Raw genomic sequence first — 13,327 nt, 5'->3', positions numbered from 1 at the left:
CAGGGCTGGCCACCGTGGTCCGGGCCACCGGGTCCATCAGGCTGCTGCAGGCACCTCGCTGCAGCCCAGGGAGGTGCGGGGTGTGGGTACCTAAACCTCATACCCTGGCTCCCCTCATCCTGGGGGCTTGGCTCGTGCTTCGTACGGACCTAAAAATGGGTGGTCGTGGCTGTCGTCCTGCAGGAAAAGCTCAGCCCTGGTTCTGGAGAGGGTGGCTGGGTTCAAGGGTGCTGGTCTTCTGCAGGGGCTCTGCCTGGGGTCAGGGATGTGTTGGTCAGCATGTCACGGCTGGTTGTGCATCCACCACTAATGGTCTTGGTTAGACCGTTAGCCTGATAGCAATTTTTCATCTTTTCCATCACATTAGAGTCCTAGGGAGAGCAGCACTGGTGGTGATCACGGCTGTGCTGGGCTGCCCACCTTGTGATATCATATGTGCACATTTCTGGTGCCATGCGGGAGGGTGGGAATGCGCCTTCCTTGTAGGTGGGCAGAAATGGGTCCTCTAAGATGTAGGATCTTGCTGTAAGCCCGCTGGGGACTTGGTATTCACTGGCACGGGGCAGCGGCAGGAAACACAGTTCATTTCTGGCATGGTTGGGATTAATGATGTGGAACTGGTGGAAGTGGAAAAAAAATGACGTGTAAGGCTGGGTGTGCTTTGCCTGGAGCTGGTTTCTGGGAGGGGGGGACTGAACTGGAGCATGGTGGTGGGGATGCTGTGGGTGCTCGCAGGTGCTGGGGGAGCGGTGCTGGGTCACAGCTCTGCCCGTGGGACTGACCCTCTCTATCCCTCGGTCTCTGCAGGGCAGGATGAAGCTGCTGGGTGCTGTGTTGCTGGCTGCCAGCCTGCTTGGCACCGCTGCCCGGGAGGAGCAGTCCCCCTGGCCAGATGACCCTTCGCGGACCTGCTTCTTCCAGATGCTCAGCGGTGTGGACGGTGAGTTCTGCAGGTGAGTGACTCCCTGTTGTCTCCTTTCTGAACTGCACCAGCCCTGGGTGGCTAGTCATGTGCTGCCCTTGCATGTCACCTCCTGGGACAGTTAATTCCAGTATCCCTTTTGCCAGGGCTATAAATATTAGTTGCTTTCTTCCTTTTGCCAGGAATCTGGGCCAGAGCAAAGCCGAGCAGTGCCTACGTGTACTGCAAGCTGAGATCTTGGTGTCTCTGGGCACCTCAAGTTGTTCCTTGGTCCATTTTGCAAGGTTTTTGAAGCAACATCCAGAATCGGAGATGACAAATGTTTTCTGCAGAAAGTCTCAGAGGAAGGAGGCTACTTTTGGGGAAGGAAAGTGCTAGAACAGGTCATCCCACAGACCTCAAAGCTCATCCTGCAGAGATGTTAATGCTTGAGGTGTGGGCATGGGAAGAGGAGGAAGCCTGGGGAGCTTCTCCTGGAGCTGCTAACAGGCAGTTTGCTGCTGTACCAGTTGGGGCTCCCAGCTGAACAGCTGCCGAATGCCCCCCTTTATCCAGCGTTTTAATACTGAAGATCCTTGTCTTAAACTCTTGCTGCTGGAGATGGGAGGCAGGGCTGGGCGAGCAGAGGCACACGTGTGCCCCTTGCCTTTGGGGGCTTCTTAATATCCCACGTTACTGGGAGCTTCTGCATCAAAACCATCCTTTCTGCTACTTAGTTAACCAAAATGCTAAGTGTGAGCAACTTAAGCTTCTAGATTAAGGCAAGTGGGGACTTCACTTGGCCCCAGCTTCCTCCCACAAACCATGAGTAGCAGCACCTTACTTTCAACTCTCGGCTTTCTCTGTGCAAGCCCCGTGCCCGTGCGGGCATTTGCTCAGCAGCTTCTCGGGCTGCAGGATTTAAGGGTGACTCCCGTGAGGGTCACGTCGGTGGCAGCTAATCTTCAGGGTGGCCTTGAGACTTGCTAGCCGCATGCTGCGGTGACCTGACAGCTTGCCCTGGTGGCCCCTTTCTCTGTTAGATAATGCAGAAGGGAAAGCACTCTGTGCAGAAGTCAGAGCTGGAGATATCTGACCTGTTATTGCTCTACCAGTGCCTAAAATACAGAGGAGACTTCTCCCTGCTTTCATATCGTGAGTGGGAGAAGGGGGTTCAGAGTTCAAATGGCTTGTCCAAGGCCAAGGGGGAGTAGGGGTAACTTTGCTCTCCGAGCCTTAGATTAACCCATACGGGCCATGATTTTTAAAGACTATAAAAAAAAATCCTGGAAATAATCTGAGTGTTGTGCTGAGGCATAATGAAATTTTAAAGTCTTGCTGCTGCTTGGGAGAGGGAGCACACCCCATGGCTGTGTTACAGCATGGGAGGGTGCTTATCCTGGTGTACAAGGTGCCCAGCAAGTTGGATCCTGCATCTCCTGCCCAGCATTGCAATCCTAGCTCAAGCCTGGCTGGCAAGTGGCACTAATTCCCATCCCCTGGCACTGATTCCCATCCCCTGGATGGTGTGGTCCTACCCTACAAGCTCTTCTCTCCCCCTTTTTTTCTCCCCAGGGGGGATCTAGAAATTATCTACCCGGAGCTGGGTGACGTGGGCTGCACTTACATCCCCAAGTGCCACCAGTACCGGCGGCGGATCAGCAGGGAATGGGGCAGCCCCCGCGTTCGGTACCCCCAGGCTGAGAAGGTGAGTCCCAAATCGTGTCGCTCAGGGGTAGCTGCCTCTTCTCCGTGCTAATTAAAGGTGTAGCCAGCTTGCAGGGGAGGAATTTGCTGGGAAAGGATTGCTTACACACGTGCGTGCTTGTACTTTGAGCTTGGCCTTGACACCCTGGCTGGGAGCTGGGCCAGGCAGGGACACCCAGTACCCACGCTTTGGGTGCTGGGGACGGCCCGGGGGGTTGTTCACCCTGTGTCATGTGCTGCTTAGCACTGCTGTCCCCCGGCCAAATTGCTATCAGCTACTCGAGTTGTGCTTGTTAAACTTTTGCCTGCAATCAGGGTGGCTTTCTAACTTGTGTGGTGGTTGTTTTTTTTCTTTCCTCCAAGCTTCCCCATTGTTTCAGGGGTTTGGTCTGAGGCTGAGCTGTGGGTAAACTGGATCTCCATAAATGTTGTGGCGTTTGGGTTTTTTTTGTTTGTTTTTTTCCTACATTGTAGCGAAAATGGCTACAAAATTTGCAGGCATATATTTTTTTAAAATCTTTTTTTTTTTTTTTGCAATTGCTTGTAAACTTTTTAAAGCAAACCCACGCTTTGCCTGGGTGTTTCCATCCCTAGCTGGCTCTCGCAGAAACCGGATTAATGAATCCGATGAGCTCCCGCGCAGTGCAGGGGCTGCAGGGTTTGTCATGCGGGGTTGGTGGGGGGGGTGGTAACGGGGTGGGGGGGTGGGGGGAGCCCCGTCCCTGCTGGGTGCCCCCCCCCCCTTTTCCCGGAGCTGCGGTTCTCGCTCGGTGCCGCCGGGTGGCAGCATTGAACTTCCCGAGTCCCGGCACTGGGAGCACTGGGAGATGCTGGGCACCCAGCATCACCCCTCCTGGGTGCTCCCCCCCCCCCAGTTCTGGGGGGGGGGGGGGGTGTTTGTACCTTGGGTAGGAGAAGAGAAGGAGGACAAGTGGGGGGTGTTGTGGGGGGGTCTTTGCTGGGTGTCAGGGTTGCATCCTGCACCCCGCGGTGTCCCGCTGGGACCTGCCCAGTTTGGGGACCACGGCCCTTCGGAGGATGCGGTGGCATCAGCTTGGAGGGGAGACCTTGTCCCCAAATTCTTGGGGTGATCCTTGTCAGCACCCCGATAACTGCCATGTGCAGTTCCCCCCCCCCCATTAGCTCCAACCCTGGCAGCTGCGGACGCTGCAGCCGTAGCTAATAAGGGAGACACTCGGCTCTTGTGCGTCTTGGCTTTTCCTTGATGTGTTAAGAATCAGTTTTTCTGGCTGCTTCATTGCCGTCTGGAAAGTCTCTTCCCCCTGTTGATCACATGGTTTGAAGTATAACTTTCTCTTAAAGATGTCTGATTCTTCCAAAAAAAATCATCTTCCCTGGCAGAGAATGCCATACATAAAATCATCTATCGCTTGTGCGTTGCTTTCCAGTAGTTTGAAATCTCCCAGGCATGTAGGCAGTTGTTTTTCTTTTTATTTTTGTCCTGGAAAGCAAACCACGGCAGAGAGAAGGGAAGGGACTTGGCTGTGGTGATACCGGTGGGTGCTGCTTTGTCCACTAAACGATGCTGCCCGCTGTGGGCAGGATTTGGGGGACGAGCAGAGCCAGACCCTTGCCCGGCTGTGCTGGGGGGATGCAGGCTTTGCGCTTTGAACCTGAAAACAAGAGGAGACGAGCGAACCTGCCGAGGCTGGGCTTGGGAGCTGGCTACGTGTGTCACTTGTGCACTTTTATTTTGGGATGGGATGCCAGCTGTGGCACTGGGGGGCGGGCAGGTCCCCGGGGAGCCCGTCGCTGAGGGTCTGCAGCTCCTGCTGGCATCGGGGCTGGCTGATGGCTCATCTCCGCTGGCGGATTTGGCACCGTTTCTTTCCAAGACAACTCGGCACATCTTGCGCTGAGGCGGCATCTGAGGACACGGGCCTCGCCGCTTCCCTTGGTTTGCGTTTATTCTCTCCCCTGGCCTTCGCCAGAAACACCTCCCCAGCTCCGCGCAGCCGGGAGGCTTCCAGCTTTTGCAGCGTGCAAACTGGTGATTTCAACTGGGGCAACGGGCTGGGTGGCCTTAAATTGGTTGCAGAGAACTGGCTCCAAATTACCTCGGGCTTTCTCTATAGGAATATATATGTATTTCTCACTCCTGAACCTGTAAGGATGCTTTGGGAATAATCTTTTTCCCCAAAAAAATCACCCCAAAGAGAGTGGTAACAAGAGTTGCCTCATTCTGTGCTGGGGCCTGAGGTGTGCACAGGCAACAGGGTTGCTTTTTATGGTTTATGATGGGATTTCTAAGGTCAGGAAACTGGATTATTTTTTTATTCCCAAGTGAGAATGGGAAACCTCACTTTGCTAAAGTTATCTCCACCTATACACGATGCTTCTCGGCACAGCAGGGTGCTAAGGCCCTGCCGAGGCTCGGGGATCTCGTGGATGGAGTGGTGAGAGATGGGCTGGGTAAAGGGCTGGCTACACTTTTTCTGTCAAAATCGGTGGCAGAAATACTCGGGGTTTGAGTATGAAAACTTGTGTAGGAAGTGTCTGCTTTCTGTGGAACACTTTGTCTCTTCAAGAAAAACAACCACCGAAAAAGCCAAATGCGGAGTGTTTGTTTTTATCTCCAGAAATATTTATCAGTTTTCTGAGCGGGGGGGACAGGATATTTCCCATCCTTGTTCCAGATGCTGGTAGCGGGTCTGGCGGGGGCCACATTTCGCCCTGCCTGTGCCCAAGGTCTCTGCTCGCAGCCTCGATGCTCCTTGGTGAAGGCGATGTCGATGTGTTTGTGGGTGAAGGTCCTTAAAGTGTGGCGGCATCTTGCAAAGCTGAGCTTTGATAGGCATCTACCGCTGCTTGGCCTGGGGGACTTTAATACATCATCTGGTGTGTGTTTATAGGGTTTTTAATATCCATTGATGCTTATCCACTTTAGGCACTGGGGCATTGCAGCCTGGCAGCCAGCTTTATCAAACATCACTCTTACTTCCCAAAAGACCCATTTTTGACTTCTTTGGTGCAACAAAGGCAGTCGTTAGATCTGGCTGCTATCGCTGCAAGCAAGGAAAGGAATAAGAGATGCATTGCCAGACACAGGAGGCTGGTGACTGATGGTTTGGGTACCCTGGAAACCCTTTAAGTGCTCGGCACAGATATGCAAACCTGCTGCATGCGTGGCTTGGGCACGTGGGGACCGTCTGTCCCCCAGCCCTGCGCTGGAGCGGAGCAGCCAGTTGGTCCATCCTGGTGTTGCAGAGGTCTGGGTGGGTGTGGGATGCTGCCCTGCGATGCTGAGGATGCTCGGTCCTTGCTAGGAGACCCCTCTGAGGATCAGACAACTTGCTCTGCAGGCATCCCGTGCAGCCTTTGCATACCAAATGCAGCTGTTAAAGTATCTGTCGGCACCTTCCCGAAAACCCTGGCAGAGGAGCTGCTGCCAGGCCCTTTCCCAGGCCGAGGAGGAAGCAGGAGCAGTGGAGAACATCTGGAAAGATGGGAAATGCACCCTCCTTGTCCTGCCTCAATATTGCTTTGCTCAACCAAAAATAAATTGGAAAAGAAAATTGGACATTGCATCAATTTGGGGCAAGTTTATAAATTCTGCAGCTAAGCAATCCCAATAGAAAATGATAGATCGCCAGTGAGCACGCAGCCCCTGCCGTGATGTATAGTCGCATTAGCCGAAACGCCGTTACATGATTCTGTTTTATTACCACTGTTGGTGGCAGACAGAAAAACAGATTACGCTTGAGATCAAATCGATAGGAACTTTATTTACTGGCCTTTTAAAAACATATTTCTGCACTTTATAAAAACATACGGTAGATGCTATTGATAGAACTTGTCTGCTTGTTAAAAAGCAATTTACCTGCCGCGATGTTCTCAAGTTGCAGTTTACGGCACTACCTTTTACCTGCTCTTCCAGATTCATTTTCATCACAGGGTTTGACAACTTCCTTTAGAGGTTTTTTCAGGCTGTGCCATTGCTCCTTTAGGCTGGGGGTAAGGGGTAGGACTTGCTCTCTGGCCGAGGGGCCGGATGTCTCAAAGTGCTTTTCTCAGGGTTCCTACCTCAGACTGAACTTTTTTTAAACTTAAATGGTTTTTGTAAGAACCCTCTCCTGCCCAAACCAGTCTGAGAAGACAGCTTGTGCATCCATGAGCTACGGCTTCTTTCTGCAGCTGTACAGCTCGCCACCTTTCCTCTGCTCTCTTAAGAATTGTACATTTTCATAGTATCATATTTAAAACCATCTCCACGGCAGAATGAGCCGGAGCTGAAAAGACAGCTGGAAAAGCCCCCCAGCCATGCAAACCATGGGATGATGCTTTCACGGGTCACATCAGGCTTAACGCAGCAGTGGCCGCGTGTGCTTTTTGTGCCTAAACCTGTAACGGGCACCTTGGGGTGCTGCTCTGGAGCTGGAAAGCCAGGATCATGCCTGTGCCCGGGGTGGAGGGTAGGAGAATGAGACTCTCCCAGGAGCTTGGATCATGCCTGGCGTCCGTGGTTAAGTCCACTCGCTGGTTATGCCGTGGCCTTGGCCCTGACTCTTCCCCCTTTTGTGAACACTTGGTGGCCTGGTTGGGGACAGCCCTGATTTATAAAGGCTTCTGTGCTCTAGGGTCTGGGGCTCGTTATTTGGAAAACTACTTGTATGAGGAAATTCATTAGCTTTTAACAAAAGGAGGAGAAGGTCTGCTTAATCTCCTAATTGGGATGTGCTCTAGTTGTGTCAGGCGGTGATTTGCAGCTGGCTGGAAGAGAGGGCTTTTGAGTGGCACTCAGGTTAAATTCAAGACTCATTAAAGAAGATGGTTTTACGCAGAAGATTCCTGACAGTTTGTGTATCCTCGTTGGCTCGTGGAACTGTCTGGGGTTAAGGAGCCACCAACATGTTTTTTTCTCAATCCTGTCTGGGCTACTTAAAAAACAATGGCCCAACATTCCTTCCTGATGCTGTCAGCCAGATATTATGGGGATTAGCCCAAGCCCCTGGTGACGAACCCCTCCCTTTTGCCCTGCTGGAGCTGATGCTGGTTTGGGTTCCCATGCCCTGGGACCGCGCCGTGGCATACCAGCATCCCTGACTTCAGAGGACTGCCAGCCCAGCGGCTCCCCGGCGCCTGGGCTCGTCCCGGTTTTGCAGCGACTTCTGAGCAGAGGAGTTGGTGCGAGGCCTGCGAGCTACCAAAAAGCCTCTTTTGAGGGCTTAAGTGTGGGGTGTTAAAGCAAAAAAAAAAAAAAAAAAAAATTCCTGCAGGCTCCTCTGTGCTGCATCAGCCCTGTCCTCTGCTAACCCACTCCCAGGCAGGAGCACGCAGGGTCTGGCACGCTGCAACCATCTCTGCTTTGGTCGAGGTTTGCATGGCAGAGCTGGTTTGGGATGCAATCCCCTCCGCGGACCTCTGAGCAAAGCACTGCTTTACTTTCCGTGCCTCCTGGGCTGCGGGAGGGCTTCCCGGGAGAGCATCCTTGATGGAAAGCACTGGAGAAGTGTGGGGTGTTATTCCGTGATGGGCCCTTGCCCCACCGGAGGGGACCGATGGGACAGCTGGTGCCACATGTGATGAGAGCCTCTTTCCATGAGCAATCTTGGCAGAAATGTCACTTCACATCTTTTTCATTACCTACACGTTTGCTGGACATTTAACCATCCTGGACAAATAACGTTCCCCTCCAGGCAGAAGGACAGGCTTCGGAGATGGCAAGAACCTACAGGTCATCAAGTCTGTCCTCGTCATTGCTTCTGTATTGGCATCCACGCGTGTGTGGGACAGACACTTGTGCCTATTTCAACAGCAAAATGTTTGAAGCAGCTGATGATTTTACTTTGATCCTTGTAAACACTATACAGTAATCAAAGTTTAAGTTGCTTTGGATGAAATAATTGCTTAACAATCATATAAGACAAAGTGATTCAACAAATGACAATTAGGACTTGTGATATACAGAACAGATGCATTCAGTGTACCATATTATAATGTGCTAATACAAGATTGACAGCACAATAATAGGAGAGAACAGCCACTCAGCCTATAATTCGAAACCAAATGTGAGGCTGTCCACAGAGCTCAAATCCTAACAGGCTGTAAAATTAGAGGTAAGAAGGCACAAGTTTCACAAAGACTCATTAGCAGGTTGGCTGTGAATTTCCAAGGCGGGGTGGGGGGGGCGCAGAAATTTCCTGCTGGAGAATTACTTGTAGGCTGCGATGCAAAGCGGGGAGAGAGGGAACCTCAACCTCCTCGTGTCTATATGTCGGGAAGGGGGTAACCTCTATCTCCTTGGTCTCAAACAGGCTGTAGCTGGTGCTGTTCCCCATTAAGACGCGGGTTTTGGAGCGGAGGGTTGCTCCTGGGCCGTGGCAGCATCCGTGTCCTGGTGCCAGGGGATCGGATGCATCAGACGGCGTTACTGTACAGCACGGATACGTGAACCAGACAGTGGTGTTAAGGACCAAATGAAATTAAGACTGATATGAACACGGAGGTCTAATGGGCGTTCCCCATGGGACTTGGGCACTTCCCAAGCCCTAAATGATACTGATGGGTGACAGGGGCACCCTTTAGCCCTGTCCATGCCAATTAAGGCAGCTGGCTTGTGCTTGCTCTTCTCTTTGGGTAAATCAAGAGATGGGGACATGTGCAGGAGTGGAGGCTGTCAATCTCTAATGCCCTGCGTGAGCGGGGAGCAGGCTGGTGTGTGCAGAGGCAGGAGCTGGGGTCTGCCCTCCCCAAACCCCCCCACGGGCTGGAGGCGCCGTGCGATGCGCTTGCTGCGTGTGCTGCTCTCTCTTTCTGGAGCTGCTTTGGAGCCAAAGAGATCAAAGGAGCTAATATTTTCAGCTCTGGTGACAAAACAGACTTCAGCTCGTCTTGTACTTTACACACACCGTGCACTTATTCCACTAACATATAATTTTATCATATTTTATTATTAAATAAACATGCCAGAAAATATACTTTTTGTGTGTGGGGGAGGATGAAAAGGTTTGGTAATTAAAACTTCTATCCATCAACGCTTAACTCCAAGAGATAATTGTGTTGCTTCTGCAGATGTATACTTTGTATTGAATCACCCGGTTTTGTGTTAAAATCAGAGCCGGCGCTCGTGTGCGTGTGGAGCTGGGATGTGCCATGGGCTGTACGGGATCCCAACGGGAATGTCCAGGGGAGTGTGTGATCGTGCACTGGCCAAGGAGTTGGAAATTCAGCTTTTTGTCTCAGTGGTGCTGGTTTAGTGCATGGGCAAGTCCCTGCCATCACAGAGCACCTTCATAACCACTTTGTTTTTAACCCGTTAATCCGAAAGCTGTAGCGATGCACCCGTTGGGTAGGTCTGTTGTAAAGAAATAGGGTTTTATTCAATTATTTTTTTTATTGCAAAGCCAACCTGCATTGTAGAAGCAGATGACCCTATTGAAAATAACCTAATTATTTTTTTTTCCCCACCCCGTGTTTGGGATTTTCCCAGGATGCTCTGGGTGCTGGCCACAGCCTGCGCTGTCCTGTGATGGATGCTGGCGTGGGTGTCGGGCACTCGGGGTTTAAGAGCCTTAACTGGGGTGACACTAGAGAAAAGGCTGCAAAGCTCGGCCCTCCCCTCGTTTAAACTCCCTACCCGTTTTATTTTCGAGGAGGCCTTTAGGAAGTGCTGCCCCCACAAAATGCGAAGCTGGAGCTAGATGCCAAAGCCAGTCTGGGGTTTCAGATTCAACACCGCGGTCGATGGCAGATCAATGAGCCCTGAGGCGAGGTGTCACACTTATTGCATCTCCTGCCATCCCCAGGACCTGCCTTGATGTTTCAAAAGATATTAGCGGCATTTTGGGTGGGCAGGAGGGTTTATAGCAGGAGGCAGGCACCTCTGGATACTTCTGCCACTTGTGCCTTGAAAATTGAGTTTGTGGGGTCTGAAATCACATTTAATCAGGGGTTGAGCTGGGCACAGCTCCCCTGCACCCTCCTCAGCATCTCTGCGTGATGCTGGCACTGACTCCACGGTGGGTTGGCACCCAGAGGGGAAAACATCCCTCCTGCCTCCCCGCCGCTGCTGCACCTCGTTTGCCGTAACGAGGAGCGAACTCTCCTGGAACAGGGATGCTGTGCAAAGCCAGGCACGCTCCTGCCCCGCAGCTCCGGCCTCGGACCTTGTTGGGACTAGGAAAGGCTCCGGGGCTGGATTTGGCAGCGGGTCGGGTGTATTTGGTGTGGGGGGTGTCTCTGCTCCATCACCCTGCTCTTTGCCTGGGTGCAACCAGGCTCTCGTGGGTCACGCTGGGATGTGTTGCTGAGCACGCGGATGAAAAAGCCGCGAAGGGTGCTGGTGGTTTTGATCCGGGAGGAGGGACAGAGCCAGGAGGAAAGGAAAAAGCATCTCCTGTCCCCTCTCCGGCATCTGGGAGGGCTTGAGCCTGCTCTGGGCTCAATTTTGGCACTGGAGGTCATTGGTGCCCTTCAGCCCATCGAGGCGCAGCCCTCGCCAGGTCCCTTTTTCTGCAGGGAAACCCGCTCCGTCCCGCTTCCCTGCTCCGGCTGCGCTTCCCGAGCATCACCTCCCGCTTGGGACAACGTGCCAGGGAGCTGAGCCTCGCCGCTGGGCTCTGAGCCGCAGCATCCAGAGAAACCATCCCTGGGAGCCTTCCTCCCCTGCAGCATCTTCCCCAGTGCCTCCCCGCCAGCACAGGAGCTTTTCCCACAGCTGAGTAATTTTTCCCAATTTGGGGGTTCCTTCCTGCGCTGTAACAACCCCGAGCTCGCCTGCCTCTTTCCAGCTGCCAATCTGCGGCAGAAATTTCCCCCTTTTTCCCGGCGGAGAGGAGGGGGACGGGGGATCTCGGTTATACAAGCTGGGGTTGGGGCGACTATTTTGGATCCCTCCTTCCTGCCTCCAAATTGCAGCTTCGAATGTGACAAGTTACAAAACACTTGAGTCATTTCTCTCTCTCGCGCGCTGCCTTTTCCCCCACAAGGAGAAGCTTGTTCGGGTTTGGGTTGTTTTATACGGAGAAAAAAAAAAAAAAAAATAAATGGGGGGAAAAGGCGGCTCCCTGCCTTCCCCCCCACCCGGGCGGCTGCGTGCAGCCCACACGCAGGGTAACTCTGAGCAGTGTTTATGTAAGCTGCTCATGTTCTGCTGAGCTGCAGCGAGAGCTGTTGTCAATTCAGAGGAAAACCCACGTCTGCCCACGTAGGATCTCCCGAGCAGGGTTGTGTAACGGGGAACCAGGCAGCCGCGCCGTGCCGGGGGGCTGCCGCGCCATGCCGGGGTAGGAGGGGGGGCTCGGGAGATCCTGCTTGGGGGATATCTTGGCTATCTGGGGGCAAAGGAGCAGAAAAAGTCCATAGTGCTGGGGAAAAAAAAAAGTCCATCTGCTTGGATGTGCCGCGGGGAGAGGAGGCGGCTTGGGTACCCGCTGCCGCCGCTGCATCTCCCGAGGGGTTTGGGGATGCTCGGGAGGTCCTGTCCCGGGCTGGCCCCGCGGGTCGGCACGCGTGCGTCCGAGCGCTCGCAGCGTGTTTGAAACTAATCGAGTCATCGGGTGACTTCCAGCATCTCTCTTGCTTGGGGTCTTGGAAGCCAAGGGATTTTTCCGGTAGGTGAGATTCGGTGCCGGACTCGAGGGAAATGTTTGCCATGTCTTCGGAGCCCCTCGATGGAGCGGGCGGCTTGATCCTGAGCTCGTGGGAACGGCGCGCTGCCCTCTCCGGCAGGCGAGCAAAGCCCACATTCGCCACTGTCACCAGTGGTTTTGCACCGATGGCCTTAATATCTGGGGGGGTGTTTGCATCCATCGCTACAAAAAGGCTCCGCTCTGCCCGTGTATGGGGAGGGGGCCGTGCATTATCATTTCAATGGTTCTTTACATAAATACAGAAGAAGAAGAAAAGCTGGTGGCTTGTGTTGCTCCCAGCCTCTGCGAAACACTATCTCGGTTATCGGATTTGAGTTCTTTGCAGCATTACATTTTTATACATATTTATTCATGCAGAACAGAGGCGCCGAGCGAGTCGCCCTGCCACGGGGCTGCTGGGTGCACTGCTATACATAAGAATGCACCTTCATTTACATCCTCACTACTTCCCCACAATTGAACTATGTGGGTTATTTTTATTCCTCGTGTGTATTTTTTTTTTTTAAAGTGGGGGAAGTGTAAGAGGAAAAAAAAACCACCTCTAAATTCACTTTTTTTCCTTCTATTAAAATTTCCCCTCCTGAATTTTTATAAGCCATAGAAATGAGGTACATGAGTGAGTTCCACTGGAGGGGAGAGATGAGGCCCGGGGATGAGGGGGAGGAATGCGTTTTGGGGCAAAGAGTAAGTTTATAACTATTTTTCTCTTAACCGGAGCACTTAGCTGCACTGCAAGCCATTCATCTTCTGATTTAATAACTCATTCTCCTTGCACGGAGATGGGGTATTATATTCCTGGATATTGCTTTTCTAGGTATCAAGTATCAAAGATGAATCCACATTTTCTAATAAAATACATTTTCATTGTAATTGAAATAATAATTTTCTGCTCCTTGCTTTTCCCTTTATTTTGAGTACTAGAGCTCTCCTTCCCCCAAAGTCCCTCTTTCTGGCCTGACATTTATTTATTTCCCTTCCCAAGTGACGCTTTTGGCGCTGGCAATACAAACTCCCTCGTTTTCGCCCGTCCTGGGGGGTGCTCGTGCGATAGGAGAAGTGCCGCTCTTTCCCTTGGGCTGCCTCTAATCAAATAATAACTCAGATATTA

General features: G+C 52.4%; 1 protein-coding gene across 5 annotated transcripts in view; it reads left to right on the top strand.

The window, feature by feature from the left end:
• PEBP4 (phosphatidylethanolamine binding protein 4) overlaps window positions 1-13,327 on the top strand; it is a 79,707-nt gene that overhangs the window by 7,852 nt on the left and 58,528 nt on the right. For 4 of the 5 annotated variants that reach the window (XM_075043547.1, XM_075043546.1, XM_075043545.1 and 1 more), the window contains 2 exons: window positions 808-953; window positions 2,477-2,609. In XM_075043547.1, coding sequence (XP_074899648.1) covers window positions 814-953; window positions 2,477-2,609 — 273 coding nt within the window. In that variant the 5' untranslated portion in view covers window positions 808-813. Of the gene's footprint in view, window positions 1-701; window positions 722-807; window positions 954-2,476; window positions 2,610-13,327 lie in introns of those variants that run through there. The other variant, XM_075043550.1, reaches the window with a different exon arrangement.

The sequence above is a fragment of the Buteo buteo genome, chromosome 12, assembly GCF_964188355.1.
Source record: "Buteo buteo chromosome 12, bButBut1.hap1.1, whole genome shotgun sequence".
Taxonomy (NCBI): Eukaryota; Metazoa; Chordata; class Aves; order Accipitriformes; family Accipitridae; genus Buteo; species Buteo buteo.
This window is presented reverse-complemented; position numbering and strand designations above follow the sequence as displayed.